General features: G+C 52.3%; 5 protein-coding genes across 5 annotated transcripts; 2 read left to right on the forward strand and 3 right to left on the reverse strand.

The window, feature by feature from the left end:
* Window positions 1–388: 388 nt before the first annotated feature.
* Window positions 389–5500, reverse strand: VTN00DRAFT_4722 (uncharacterized protein; the record flags this gene model as incomplete). The annotated part of the gene is made up of 2 exons (XM_069431176.1): window positions 389–4738; window positions 4811–5500. The coding sequence occupies 2 exons, from the start codon at window positions 5498–5500 to the stop codon at window positions 389–391; spliced, it is 5040 nt and encodes a 1679-aa protein (XP_069290237.1).
* A 37-nt stretch (window positions 5501–5537) lies between these two features.
* On the forward strand, window positions 5538–6590 carry VTN00DRAFT_4723 (uncharacterized protein; the record flags this gene model as incomplete). The annotated part of the gene is made up of 3 exons (XM_069431177.1): window positions 5538–5663; window positions 5764–5811; window positions 5925–6590. 3 exons carry the CDS (start codon window positions 5538–5540, stop codon window positions 6588–6590), a joined length of 840 nt encoding a protein of 279 aa, XP_069290238.1.
* A 387-nt stretch (window positions 6591–6977) lies between these two features.
* On the reverse strand, window positions 6978–9410 carry VTN00DRAFT_4724 (uncharacterized protein; the record flags this gene model as incomplete). The annotated part of the gene is made up of 2 exons (XM_069431178.1): window positions 6978–9043; window positions 9104–9410. 2 exons carry the CDS (start codon window positions 9408–9410, stop codon window positions 6978–6980), a joined length of 2373 nt encoding a protein of 790 aa, XP_069290239.1.
* A 1459-nt stretch (window positions 9411–10869) lies between these two features.
* Window positions 10870–12153, forward strand: VTN00DRAFT_4725 (uncharacterized protein; the record flags this gene model as incomplete). Its single annotated transcript, XM_069431179.1, has 1 exon — window positions 10870–12153. One exon carries the CDS (start codon window positions 10870–10872, stop codon window positions 12151–12153), a length of 1284 nt encoding a protein of 427 aa, XP_069290240.1.
* Window positions 12154–12833: 680 nt separating this feature from the next.
* VTN00DRAFT_4726 (uncharacterized protein) lies at window positions 12834–13572 on the reverse strand (the record flags this gene model as incomplete). Its single annotated transcript, XM_069431180.1, has 2 exons — window positions 12834–13129; window positions 13176–13572. The coding sequence occupies 2 exons, from the start codon at window positions 13570–13572 to the stop codon at window positions 12834–12836; spliced, it is 693 nt and encodes a 230-aa protein (XP_069290241.1).

Below are 13572 nucleotides of genomic sequence, written 5' to 3' on the forward strand. Positions count from 1 at the left end.
GATCGCTGGAAGTTTTTGTCAACGCTCCTGCGATGCTATGCTGGACAGAATAGATGCTTTGCTAGATCGTGGCGTTTCGACCCCGCGGGGTGAGAATTGGAAAGTCGAAGCCTAGCCTACAGGGCCCGAAAGGGCTTAGGCGTCTAGTTGCGCGGCAAGGATCCCAAAAGGTATACAGGACGTTGGCGTGTGCGTCGATATTAGTTCCGATTACATATTCAAGCTCCAAGTAGTAAGAACAATCATGCTATATACAGTACAGCCATCATACTACGTTAAATAGCTTTTCGGGCTCGCGCCATCCCAAGTTGCGCACATCCATCTAGCAGTAACAAGCACAATCCAATCCTGGAAACTGGAATCATAACCAGTGTTTGCGACTAATCAATCACAGGTCGTCTACGCCTCTGACCTTTATCTTCCTCCCTTGCGCTGCCTTCTTGAGGTTTCCAACAATCTTCCTCCTGCGCTGAGACTTAGCCTTCCATCTCTCGCTATCCTCCCTTGCAACCATGTCGCTGGCATCGGTCACCTTCCGAAGCATGCTGGCCCTGGCTGCCCCGTTGATGCTGGACCGGAAGGCCTGGTTTCCCGATTCCGGAGTATGATACGCACTTATCGGCCCATCAGAGCCACGGGAGCCAGGGGTTACGGGGAACCGTCCGGCCATCTTTTTTGGTGTCCGGAACGGCGAGTCTTCGCGGCCAGCTGGTGGTCCAGAGACGTCGAACCCGAGCTTCTTCAGCTGGGCTTCCAGGACGTCGATATCGCTGCTCTTGCTCTCAGCCATGCTCATCATGGTGGAGATTGTGGATGTCACCGCCTCCACCGTCGGCCTCTTCATCGATGGCCTCTTTGCGATCGGGCCTTCGTCAGGACGGGGCATATCAGCGATCTTGGCACGCAGAAGTGAAACCCCTTGTTCCAACTCGGCCAGCTTGCTCTGCACAGCTGTCGAAGCCTTTCTCAGATCTTGCTGGAGATTGGCTTGCTCTGCTGACAATGGAGCTGAGAGAACAGCAGCGGTATCTGTATGAGCATCCAGTGTTTTTCGGATGCTGGCACACTGACCACGCAGGGTGAATACGTCCTTGCTGAGCAGTTCCTGGCACTGCTCGAGCTTCTCTTGCACCCCTTGTACTCGTTGCTGCTGAAGAGCATGATCCAGCACACCCACACTGTCATCCAGCTTGTCGATATCCGAAAGCAGCAGCTTCTCATCTAGGATATCAGCTGGGTGATCTCCTTGCAGGGTCTCCGTCCATTTGTCAAAGTTGGGATCCTTGGACGATTCCTGATAAAGGAGGAAGGACGCCATGGAACGAGAGTTGATGCCCAAAGTGTCAATCATTGAATTGATATCGCGGTATAATCTCTCGATCTGGCCTGGGATACCGGGCTTGGACGTTTGTCCAGTGTAGTCTTGATGAGGCAGGAAGGGATCGAGCGTTGGCGTAGGCTCGAGGGGCCGAGAAAGATCAGCACGAAGTCTCTCATCCTCATCATCGTCTGTCAGTAACTGCGCCTCTGCAGTTAGGCGCTGTACCTCAGCAGCGGCCGCTCGTTCCTCCGCCTCCTTGGAAATGTCATAGGGCGACGGTTCCCACTTCCGCTCGCGCAGTGATGACTCGGCAAGAGCAGCTTTCCGAGAAGCCAGGGCGCTGCCAGGAGCGGTGACGGCTTTTGAAGTCTCAGGTCGAGCCAAGTCCTTGCGTGCCGTGGGCCGTACTGGACTGGGCGACCTCGGGCTGGCAGTCTCTGGTCTAGGCGGGGGGAAGACATGGTTCTTTGAAATTTCTCCAAATAAAGGTGGCGTTGTTCGCTGCTGCTGCTTGTCAGGCATTGAGACTTTCGTAAACAAGCCAGCCGTTGGACTCTTCTCGGAGCGGTCTCCGAACGAGCTCTCAGGGGAGGTCTTGAAACTTTGCAAGTTGGTGGTTTCAGTCTGCTCATCCACATCATGCGTGACCTCCTCCCCACTGTCTTCGAAATCGGACTCGTCTGCTTCCGCTTCAGATCCATCAGGGAGTGCCGCAGCCGCAGGCTCTTCCTTAGGACCAGTAGTTTTCTTCGGTGCAATAAAGTCTGGAGGCAGTGGTGCCTCCTCAGCCGGGCTGGGAGACTTGGGCTTCTTGGGCTGTGTAACGAAATCGGGAGGCAATGGTGCCTCTTCGACAGGGCTGGGACTTGGAGACTTGGGCTTCTTTGGCTGCGTGAGGAAGTCAGGCGGTAATGGAGCCTCCTCAGCTGGACTTGGAGAAGCGGGCTTTTTGGGTTTCGTAACAAAGTCCGGCGGCAAAGGTGCATCGTCAACGGAGCTTTTTGAAGACGCAGAGACAGACGTATCACCTGGCATATAAGTAGTTTTGCTCGTCGGTTCGGGCGGCAAAGGAGGCTCCGGTACTTTGGCAACCGGTGTGGACTCCACATCCTTGCCTGCGACAAGCGTTTTCTCAGAGGGAGGAGATTGTGATGTGAGCGAAGCAGGTTTGCTGGTCTGCACAGCCGCTGGAGTTTCTTCCGTCTGAGCCTGCGTACCGAAAGGGGAACCTGTCGTTGGAGGCGCTGTAAGCGTCTTGTTAGATGCTCCAAAAAAGGAGGGAGTTCCAGTACCAAATAATGGCTTCGCTGGCTGGGACGCTGCCGGTTCAGCATCCATGTCATCCATGGTCTCCGTAGGAGGACTGGGCGGCTTGCTCGGCTCAGTCCCCAGCATATTATCGAAGGTGTCACGCATAGAAAAGGCTCCACCACCTTGCTCTGGTTTGGCAGCATCTGTCGCGGCAGTACCGTCTGGCTTGAACCCAGACCCGAGTACAAAACCACCAGATCCTACGCCAAACAACCCTTTAGGCTCCTCGCCCTTCTGAGGCGTTCCAAAGGCGGTGTCAGTCTGCTGTCCGAACAGAGACTGTCCAGAAGGTTTCGCGAAAGGACTTGGTCCAGTAGTTTTCACAAATGGGCTCTCCCCTGCAGGTTTCGACGCGGCAAGACTCGCAAATCCACCCGATTTCGCGAACGAGCCGAATCCACCACTTGTAGGGGTCGTAGTAGTGCCTGCAGATGGGGAGGCAAAGGAACCAAAGCCTTGTCCTGGAGTAGAAGGTTGGCCAAAGGAAGGCGCCCCAAAACCTGACTTGCCGAACTGAGGAGTACGATTTCCTAACGTACTAGGGGCACCAAAAGCAGGTGTAGTGGAACCCATGGGCGTCGGAGATCCAAAAGATGGGCCACCTCCAAGTGCCGACGGTGATCCAAATGCAGGCTGGCGATTTGCACCCAAGGCTGATGGGGTCCCAAATGACGGAGCTGCAGACGGCTTCCCGAATGGTGACTGTGCACCAAAGGCCGGTTGACCAAATGCAGGCTGCTGAGTCTGCGCTTCAAAGGCTGGCGCAGGAGCAGCAGCAGGAGCCGGCTGTTGTTGCTGCCCTTGACTTACAACGGCCAAGCCAGGGTAAGGCACCTTCTGGCGGACGGACTCGGAATATACAAACCACCAGGACAACATAATTCCGTCGTTATTTAGGAGCAGCACATTCGGCAGCGGCGTGGAGGACTCTTCGATGTCCTCGCCGTAGATCGGAGACGCCACCTTTTCGGTGCTTGAAAGATCTATTGCCAGACCAAGAGTAGATGTGTCTTCCATCGTATCTGTCATCGGAAGCGTCGCAGCTCTTACTTCGTTTGAAATTGTCGTTGACGCAAAAACGCCTGTTACCTCTTCGGCAGGGACACTGTTTGTCAACGGCTGCTCCGATCTCGTAATAAGTCCGACGTCCGTGGATGCGGTTGAGGAGATGATCAGGGCATCCTTCAGATGCGGCTTAAAGTCTCTTAGGCGAGCAATGAACTGATAAGCTGGGGAACGCTTGACACCGAACGGTGAACATACTTCCGGCAATTTTCGAAACACGAACGATGAAGGCTGCTTTCTGGTAACAATATAGTAATCTGAAGGGGGAACGCTGCCCATGTCGTCCTCTGCTTCGTTCGGTGTGTACACGATAAGGAACACATCGTTTTCAAGCCACAATATGGAAGAAACATGCCGGCTGCCTTCGAGGTCAGGAGGGCGTGGTATTTCGTCCTTCTTCGCCCCCTGGGGCGTCATTTGATAGGCAGTGCCGTCCCCTAGGCCAGCAACCAGCTGCTTCCCCTTGTTACTCCAAGAGACACTGCTCACGTCGTTCTTCAAGACGGGCCCGCTGGACCCAGAGACCAGAGAGCCCGCTTTCAGATTAGCGACCAATAGCTCGCCATTCATAGTCACCATCGCAACAAATTCAGAATTCGCATCTGTCGCTGGTGCAGGGTTCGGTGCAACGTGTCGAAGCTGCGCGCCGTTCGTAGGGATCGATATCGCCGGCTGCGCATTTTGCTGCAGCAAGGCCGAGGTTTCGTAGACCAACAATTGCTGACCATCTTCTGTAGATGCCACCAGAGCTTTCTCACCGGAAGCAAAGCTAACCTGCATAGGCCTTGAAGGAAATGGTATCTTTGCTTGAGGCTCAAACGGCTTTGTTTTGACACCCTCACCGACATTCGCGCCTATCGCCTGTCTCACGGACTCGGTTTTTGCGACGACCAGACCTTCAGGCCCAGCGCCAACGACGATTCCCTTGGTCGGGGCCACGGTCAGGAGAGAGCATGTTGGCGCAGGAAGGGCATCGCTCGGCCAGGGAGTCGGAAGGAATCGGATTCTGCAGTCACTGTCGACACCTTTGAAGCCAACTTCCTATTTACCACCCGTTAGCAAAGGGATGCCACGCGGAGGAAAAAAAGTAATTTGTAAAGCTTCGCGACATACCTCCGTCAGGACCTCTGGCAGCTCAGGGCCCAGTTCCGCCTGCGCATTTGCGCCACCGCCTGAGCTGGGGGTGGAAGCTCCGAAGCTGAACGCCATTACGACTGTCTGGGAATCTGCGGAAACAGGACGGGATGCGTCGCCTAGAGAGTAGCTAAGCTTTGGAACATTGAGGATGGTCGGACTGGGCGGGGGAGAAGACGAAGGGCTGTGCTGGTGTGTTTTGGGACTCCGTTTCAAGAGCTGCCGAGTGCGGTCAAAAAACTTGACAACCTTCCCGCCAGGAGCAGAAAGAGAACCGGAATGCGGATGAGAGGAGGAAAAGGACGAGGACGAGGAGGGTAGGGAGAAGTAAGAGGCCTTGCGGGGGCGGCGAGCAGCTTCAGGAGCTGACGGAATCGAAGGGCGCTCAAAGATCTGGGAGATCTTTCGAGCCACCGCGGAGTGGAGGCGTCGGAGCTGAGCTTCGTGTCTTGCTGCCTTGGCGCCTGATATCCCAGGCCGCAACACCGCAGGCCGCCGCCGGAGCTTCGTCACTGCAGGTCGACAACTCGCAGCTCTCGCGCTTCCTCCTCGTCCTCGTCCACGTCGCCGCAAGCATCTCCTCCCCCCTTTCTCCCCGAACCTGTCCTCCTCCATTATCCTTTCAGTCCGTCGAGTTCCGCGAAGACCAGAGGCCCTGGAATCCTGCATCGTCGCCCTGCTTGGCCCCTGACCTCTCCCTGTCGCCATGGCAGGCTTCGACTTCTCCAACTACAACCGCAATGCGGCCCTCCATGCCAAGGGCGTCCCCCTTCCCAAGGCCACTAGTACCGGAACGACAATCGTGGGGTGTATATTCGACAACGGTGTTGTGGTAAGAACGTCTTTGACATGCTGATGCCTGTGCCAATCCACCGGCACTTATAAGCCCTAAACCCCGCGAAGTGAGGCTGACAACTGTCACTGGGCACCAGATTGCAGCAGATACCAGGGCGACTAGCGGTCCTATAGTAGCAGACAAGGTATGGATGTTCCTACGTGCACGTCTTTTGTTCGTTGCTGCGTTGGCCACTTGATCTGTCATAAAAACCGGGAAACCCCGAGCCGCGCTGACCAAAAGTTGCTGCATCTCTAGAACTGCGAGAAACTCCACTACATAGCCCCCCAGATCTGGTGCGCTGGTGCAGGTACAGCTGCAGACACAGAGTTCACTACCGCCCTGATCAGCTCGAACATCGAGCTCCACTCCCTCTCGACGGGGCGGCCCCCCCGCGTCATCACCTGCATGACCATGCTGAAGCAGCACCTCTTCCGATACCAGGGCTACATCGGCGCCTACCTCGTCGTCGCCGGCGTCGACCCGACCGGCGTCGGCCTCTTCACCGTCCACGCCCACGGCTCGACGGACAAGCTGCCCTACGTGACCATGGGTTCCGGCTCCCTGGCCGCCATGTCGGTGTTCGAGTCGATGTGGAAGCCGCAGCTGACGCGGGACGAGGCCGTCGAGCTGTGCGCCGAGGCCATCAAAGCCGGTATCTTCAACGACCTGGGTTCGGGCAGCAACGTCGACGTCTGCGTCATCGAGAAGGACAAGCCGACCAAGCTGCTGCGCAACTACATCAAGCCCAACGAGCGCGGGGCGAAGGAGCGCAGCTACCGCTTCCCCAAGGGCACCACGGCCTGGCTCAACGAGAAGACCATCAAGAAGGAGGACATCGGCCGGTATGTCACCGTGCACGAGCTGTCGAGCGAAGACAAAGACGACGTTGTTGTCGTGGAGAAGATGGATGTCGACTCTTGAATGATGATGATGATGCAAAGATTAGTAATAACAGAGAGATGTCTTTTCTTTTGTCTTTTTACGTGTTCGATCTCAGATCGCATGATAAATGGAAGTCCTACGTATCTAGCCACTAGCGGTAGAGGGGAACAAAAAACAACCTTCAATTCTGTTGGAGTTCCGGGCTTGACTTGAAGCATCATTGGAGATATTGACGAATGGAACACCATCGTTCTATCCATTTCCACCTTCAGATATTGAGCCGGGTTGAGAGCTATAGTAAATCAAAAGTAAAAAGAGCACTCATTGCGAACAATCGGGTATGGGTACACTATCTAAATCATATGACGTTTCTCGCTTCTATCATGTCTCCTGGGTATATACATATGCTTCGTATTCTATACACATCTAATGACGCCCCCTTCTTCCTCTTCTTCTTCCTACTCTTACTCTTCCATTATACTCACGACCCGCGTCCCCGTTCCTTCCAGCGGCAGGAATAGCTCCGGGAGAGAAGTCCTGTTCCATCAACGCCCTCACAGCCTCCGGCCCTTCGACCTTCTCCACGATCCCCATGATGTACCGGCGCCGCGCCGGCGTGACACCGATGCCCGCTTGCCGGTACCGGACAACCCCGCAGTGGTACAGGGCGCGCACGAAAGTCGGCTCGACGGGCGCGTTGTACCGGCACAGGAAGTGGTAGAGCCATTTGACCCGTCTGAAGGACTGGCCGGGGACCAGCGCCTTGGAGCAGGCGATGGCGACGGCGAGGCAGTTGATCAGTTCGAGGCAGGCTCGCGGGTCAGGGAAGTACGAGGTGAGGCTGCTGTAGTAGTTGTAAGGGACGAGGGCCATCGCGGCGGGGTCCAGCTTGATCCAGGACTTGGCCAGCGCGATCTGCAGCGGGACGTGGAGTCGCAGGATGCGCAGCAGGGCGAGGCTGTCCGTGGCGCTGTACTTTACGATGCGGATGGCGGAATGGATGAAGGATTTGGTCGTGACGTCGGTCTTTCGGACCTTTCGAGAGAAGCTGGGGAAGAAGTGAGGCCAGGTCAGGCTGAATGTGTCCAGGTCTGCAAAGAGATCTCCCAGTGTGGTCTTGCCGGTTTCGAGCTCCCGAAAGAGCGGGCGCGCTCTTGCGCTCACTCTTCTCCTCGTGTAGAGGCTAATCCCTAGCATTAATACATTATTATATGGAAGGTTGAGGTCCTGGAGACCATTTGTCAGATTCGTGACGAAGTTCGCGTGACCGGAGTGGAATTTCCGAGTGATCGCATTGTAAGATCCGAAGAGTCTGAATATGGCGGGATAAGTTTGTTCTTTCAAGCGGATTCTAGTGAAGGGCCTGCTGAGGCATCTCAGTGTCCAGATTCGGAGAAGGACTCGATGGTGCTTTTCAAGGCGGGAAGTGGCCCCGTTCGGCAAACCACCATGGGAAAATTTCCTGTCCAATGGCTTCGTGTCAAACAAAAGCTCAGAAGAAGTAATAAAGGAGACAAAGTCCTCCGGCATGTTGTATAGACAGTCTTGCCAAGCTTCCAAGGCCAAGGGTCGGGATAGGTCATCAACTTCCAAGGAGGCCAGAATCTCTGTGACTCGAACAAGGTATTTTGAAGCAAGATCGGGGTTGAAGGTGCGTAAGAGCTCAGAGACATATCCCGCATTAAACTTGGCCATCGAAAAATCAATGCCGTCCCTTGGGTCTTTCTCGAGGCTCATCCATTGAAGTATAAGGTCAGGAATCCAAGGGCAGCCTTGAGAGTCCGAATTATATGTTGCTTTGACAATTTTTTTCGCCAGGAGCAAGAGACCCTTCTTCGGCGGGGTTGCTAGAATTTCACACAGCCAAGCGTTCATTGTTTCCTCGCCGAGATCCTTAAAGTTCAAGACACTACAGCCTTCTATTGCGTACCAAAGTCTCCTGTAATACCTGGCAAGGACTCCGGGGTCCGCCGTCCTCAAAGATTCCGAAGAATCCGTATCCATCTTTAGCTCCGGCAAAGTTCTGATTATAAGGCGAATCTCTTCATTTGAGACCAGGCCGAGTTTGATGGCTTGGAAAATCGCGCGGAGGTACTCTGTCTGGCCGGCAAGGTTTGCCTGGGTAAGGACGAGATGTTCCAGCAATGACAGATAATTGCCCGAACCCGGTGTGTTAAGAGATGGATCATCTAGAAACGCAATGACTTCGTCAATAAGCGACTGTCTGTGGTGGGGAAAACGAGAGAGCATATGGTTGAGAATCATATTGCTGTAGGCTGGCTCCTGTTGAAGGTCGAGATTAAATCTCCGAACAACATTCTTGATATCTTCTACCTTCCAGAGTCCTTTCAAATTGCTCTCCAGATCCACATTTTTATAATTGACAAACACGGAGACAGTATTGTCAAAATCGTCTGTATCGGCGCTTTCCCCCTCATGTAACGAGAGGGATAGGGGAGCGTCGGGCGGACTCGAAGGGTAGGAAAAAATGTCTTTAAACAAGTCAGATAATTTCCAGGTGGATTAAAGACTTTATAGAGACTCTTCCTTACCTAGAGGCTCCGGGTCGGAGAGCACCGATGGAGAGTCATTCCACTGCATGTGTTCGCTTCCATCCTTGCCAAACAAGCTTATGAATCCTGGGTGTGGACCAGAGGTTGCCAACGCCGTATTTCTGCGCTTTGCCAGGCGTCTTCTCGCCTCCAATGGCCCTGGGACCTGACTGCCATGTCGTCGCTGACAGTTTACGAAGCGCCTAAACGTGGAGGCCAGGAGGTCTTCGCCTATCCATACATGGTCGAGGAACGAAGCATGAGGACGCCGCAGCGCATGCCTGTATGCATGCCTGCTCCAAGACATGTGGCATCGGACATATAAGGCAATAAAATGAGGATTGTAAGGTCGCAAGGGGTGGCAGGTCAATGGGTGTTTGGGGTGGTGGAGGCCAAAGCGGGACTCCGCGTTGCACACTGATGACTAAGCTGGGGTCCGGGGGCGGGCCGGGGTAGCACCCACAACAGACCTCGGGTCAACTACGGAGTGCAAACCCGCTCCACACCCCCAAACAACCAAGACTGACAAACGAGCACCCCTCGATTGGACACGCTCGACAACCTTCCATGCGTGCTGTTCATCCTGAGGAGATTCTTCTTGAGATAATGGAACTGAATGGGATAATGCTGAGTGATATTTCTTTTCCTTTTCTTTTAGAGTTTTTTTTTCGTGATACCAAAGTGCTTCGGAAAATGCCAAGAATACTAAAACATTTGCGTTCAATATGATCCACTCCACGTTGGGAATCCATTAAGTTTGTCTGCACTTCTCATATGGACGTTATTGGAATTAAAGCAGATCTTGTACAGGCTAGAATCCACAGTCTACAGTGCATTGATAATAATGGGCTTTTGTCAGGAAAGATAGCCTTTGTCTTTTCTACCGACACAAGCCGTTTGCGTGGGTGTGTCAAATAGGCTGTGGCTGCCATTCTTTGACCTCCGGCTCTGTTTTCTTTCCTGGTACATTCAAATTAACCAGTTTTCGATTCGCTCTTTCATCATACTTATGGCTCATCCCCTCGAACTTTCAAGAGCCTTGTCCTCGACAAGGACTCTTTGTAAGGGAGAACCAAGAGAAGTAGTTTCGAATTGTCCACAATGCAGCCATCAGCTACATGATGGATGAGATGTTTTTCCCAGCTTTTCCGAGACACTTAAAGGCGCATGCTTGCATGGAACCTGCTGAAGAATGATGTTGCTCATGAATGAAGCCTTTCTTAATATCTATCACAACTACAAAGCATGAATAGCGTCAACTGCTATATCACTTCATATTCTTTTCTTCTCGAAACTTCTAGACAAGTCCGTCTATGTGTCGACATGGACTGATCTTTGAACATATATTGCTCAAATTATATAAATTCCTGCAGGTAAGTTTGTCGCCTAAACTTCACATTCTCAATAAATGGGCTAACTTGTTATAGGAGCAACTTTATATGTTATAGAAGATTAGTGCCATTGTTGCGATATATATTAACAAAATGGCCGAATCATTAAACCTTGATGCTCTTTTCAGAAGGCTGAATGACCTACCCACTGAACTGGTTCACAGGGTCATGGACTTTCTTCAGTTTGATGGGATCCTTTTGTTAGCGACGTGCCCGAGGTTGACACGTCTCCATGACCATATTATGACCCACCCTATATACAAAAAGAGCTTTAAGTCAGTCGAAGATCTTTTAGATGCAGGTGAATATTTAGTGCTCTTTTGGAAAGTCACTGGAAGTGCAGCTCCAACGGCTTATCATCGGTATTTGGGTGAGATGCAGCCAACTCGTCAAAGACTTTTCGGGCTTCTGCACTCGGAGGCCTTCCCAGAAAGAAGTTCGTCGTTCCGGATCCTCACGAGCTACGTCTTTGATCAAAGATCGCAGATCTTCCACCTTCTTCAGCCGTACGCTCCACTACAGCTGCAGACGCTAGCGAACCGATTCATCACTTCAGCGAGGGACCTTCGGCAACCCTGGAAGGCTCTGTGCGTTGCTCAAGCGCGACTCAACGGCATCAAAGCGAGACAGCTCCGTCGGGCAGCAGACTTGTTGGAGGCGAACCCTGACGTACTTCAAGTAGAAAAGGATCTAGAACCGGATCCAAAACGGCACCCAACACCGCCAAAGCCGCAGCCGGACATTGCTCAAGAGGTTGCCAAACTCAGGGGCGCTGCTGAAAAGGTGATCTCGGATAGGGCTTGGCGATGGGAATTCTCCGGCTCAGATTACTTCTGCAAAGTCACAATCCCGGTAGTTCCGTCTAACAAGGCTCTCGCCATATTCGTAGACAAGGTCAAGAAATATCCGATCGACCCGGTTGTTCTGGCTCAGTTCGACGAGGCAAGATGGAACGCAGACACGCTTGAAGAAAAGCCAAGTCATAGCAACACAGAAGGAAATCAAATAACCAAAGATAACACCGCATGCAAACCGGAAAACAAGACCAGTTGTGCCTTCACCCTTGGTCGCATTTTGACCTCCTTCTTGGATGCTATAGCTAAGCTTATTTTCAGACGTGCACGTAGCATACCAGCAAAAGAAGAAGATAAAACAGCGAAAGAAGAAAATAAAAAAGCAATCAAGGATGATACCACACTAACATCCACGCCCCACTGGCACAGATGGCTGCCGATCGAAGTTTTGCACTATGAGGAGGTAAAGTACCACAAATACCCATCCGACGTGGCCCACGCAATCCACGGTGCGATCAAAGGCATGGCACTCGTCTACATCGACGCCGACGCACAAGCCTGGAAGAACACACCAGTCGTCTACCGAACCAGCTATACCCCATGGTCAGCCGAGCCGGTGAATCCAGGACTGCTGTCCTTCAACCAGCGTCCGTATTTCAAGCTTTCCACTTACGTCCAACCTGGCTCCCACGACTCCACTAGCAAATTTGAGCGCTTCTTGGAGGAACGACATAAACTGGACATGCAGCCTTCCCTCTTCAAGACAGAATGCCTTTTGAGGATGTTCCGGCCCCATGATGAGAGGGAGTATGAGTGGGTTGAGGCGTTTGTGAAGTCGTATCGTTATCTGGAGAAGTTGCCCTAAGGTTATGTATAGATACTAAAATGGATAAGAAAAAGTTATTTTATTCTGATAGATAGATTGAAAGATGGAAATAAAGACTTCCGAGCGATGGATCTGATACTCGTATTATTTCATTCAATCATAGGTTCTATCTGGTATTTCTCAAGTCGCCGTCCTCCCCATGAGATCATATCTAGCTTATTTGTTAAAAAAGAAAGAAAACCCCCTACAAATCCATACTCCCAATAGAAAGAAAATACCGAGCACCATCCTTTGCCATCCAATACCTGACACCTGCCTCCAAGTTCCCGATCAACAGTCTCGATGCTCTTAACCGTATCATCACTGTCAACAGCCAGATTGCAGGGCCACAAAATATCGTGTGTCATAAAAATTTCGATGGCTACTGGAATTTTTTTGGAGATAGTCGACACGACTTCGGTGGGCTGTGAGACAATGATAAGTGGAGCTAAGCGGGTACAAGACCCATTCGCTGGATGGACAAGGTTGCCCACGTACGGTAACTATCGAGGGAGAGATTCCACGTGTCGTTCGGGTTCCGACCAGGGAGAATCGATGGACCAAAAATCTGACCAGGGGTGAGAGGGATCATCTGTGGGGACCTGCGGGAACGGGGAATATTGGCTATTTCCATCAGTTCGTGTGATCTAGAAATCAAAATCTCAAAGAAATGGAGTGGATTAGACAGCACCTGAGGGACGAGCAGGTTTGCAGTGCCCGCAGGCACTGCGGTTGTAGACTTCCATAACACCCTCCACTCTTCCACCAGAAAGCTTTGACCATTGGATGGTAAACACAAGTTGGACGGTGGAAGCACCACCGATAGTCCAGAGGTTGGTGTCTGACCGGAGCCTGGGATGGCTCTCGGTCCATCCACTTTCAAATACAATTGTTGGCATACCCTGGTCGATGGTGAGGATGCAAGAATCGGGTTCTTTGTGAGATAGGGCGTATGGAGGCCGGAAACCTTCAAAAGCTGAGCAAAATCAGTAAAAGGCCTACTGAAGGAGGGTACTGCATACTAGTTCCAGTTCTTGGCACAATGATATTCCACTCATTCTGAAGTAGGAATCCGGCCTGGATCATACTGAACAACTCCTTTATGAACCACTCTTGGTGACAATCCTGGACATGAGTTGGCATTACTGAGATCTGCAACAGCGTGGTCTCCGAATTATGGTGTATTCTAGATTCAGATCGCTCTATACTTGCATCTTCTCTCAGTGAGAGTGAGACAAGACGTCCAGTGTTTGGATCAATGTTCTCGTAAGACAGAAGAGCAGATTCGATGGCTGCAACGATAGCACTCCTGATGCTGTTGAACAGCTCTTGAGCAGATGAGTTCTCCTCTTCCTTTGACGTGGTGCTCCTCAGCTCGCCGCTTGGTTGCCAAGTTCCCTCGTCTGGCCGTTCAGACAT

Source organism: Thermoascus crustaceus (assembly GCF_041956765.1).
Source record: "Thermoascus crustaceus strain CBS 181.67 unplaced genomic scaffold VTN00scaffold_2, whole genome shotgun sequence".
NCBI lineage: Eukaryota > Fungi > Ascomycota > Eurotiomycetes > Eurotiales > Thermoascaceae > Thermoascus > Thermoascus crustaceus.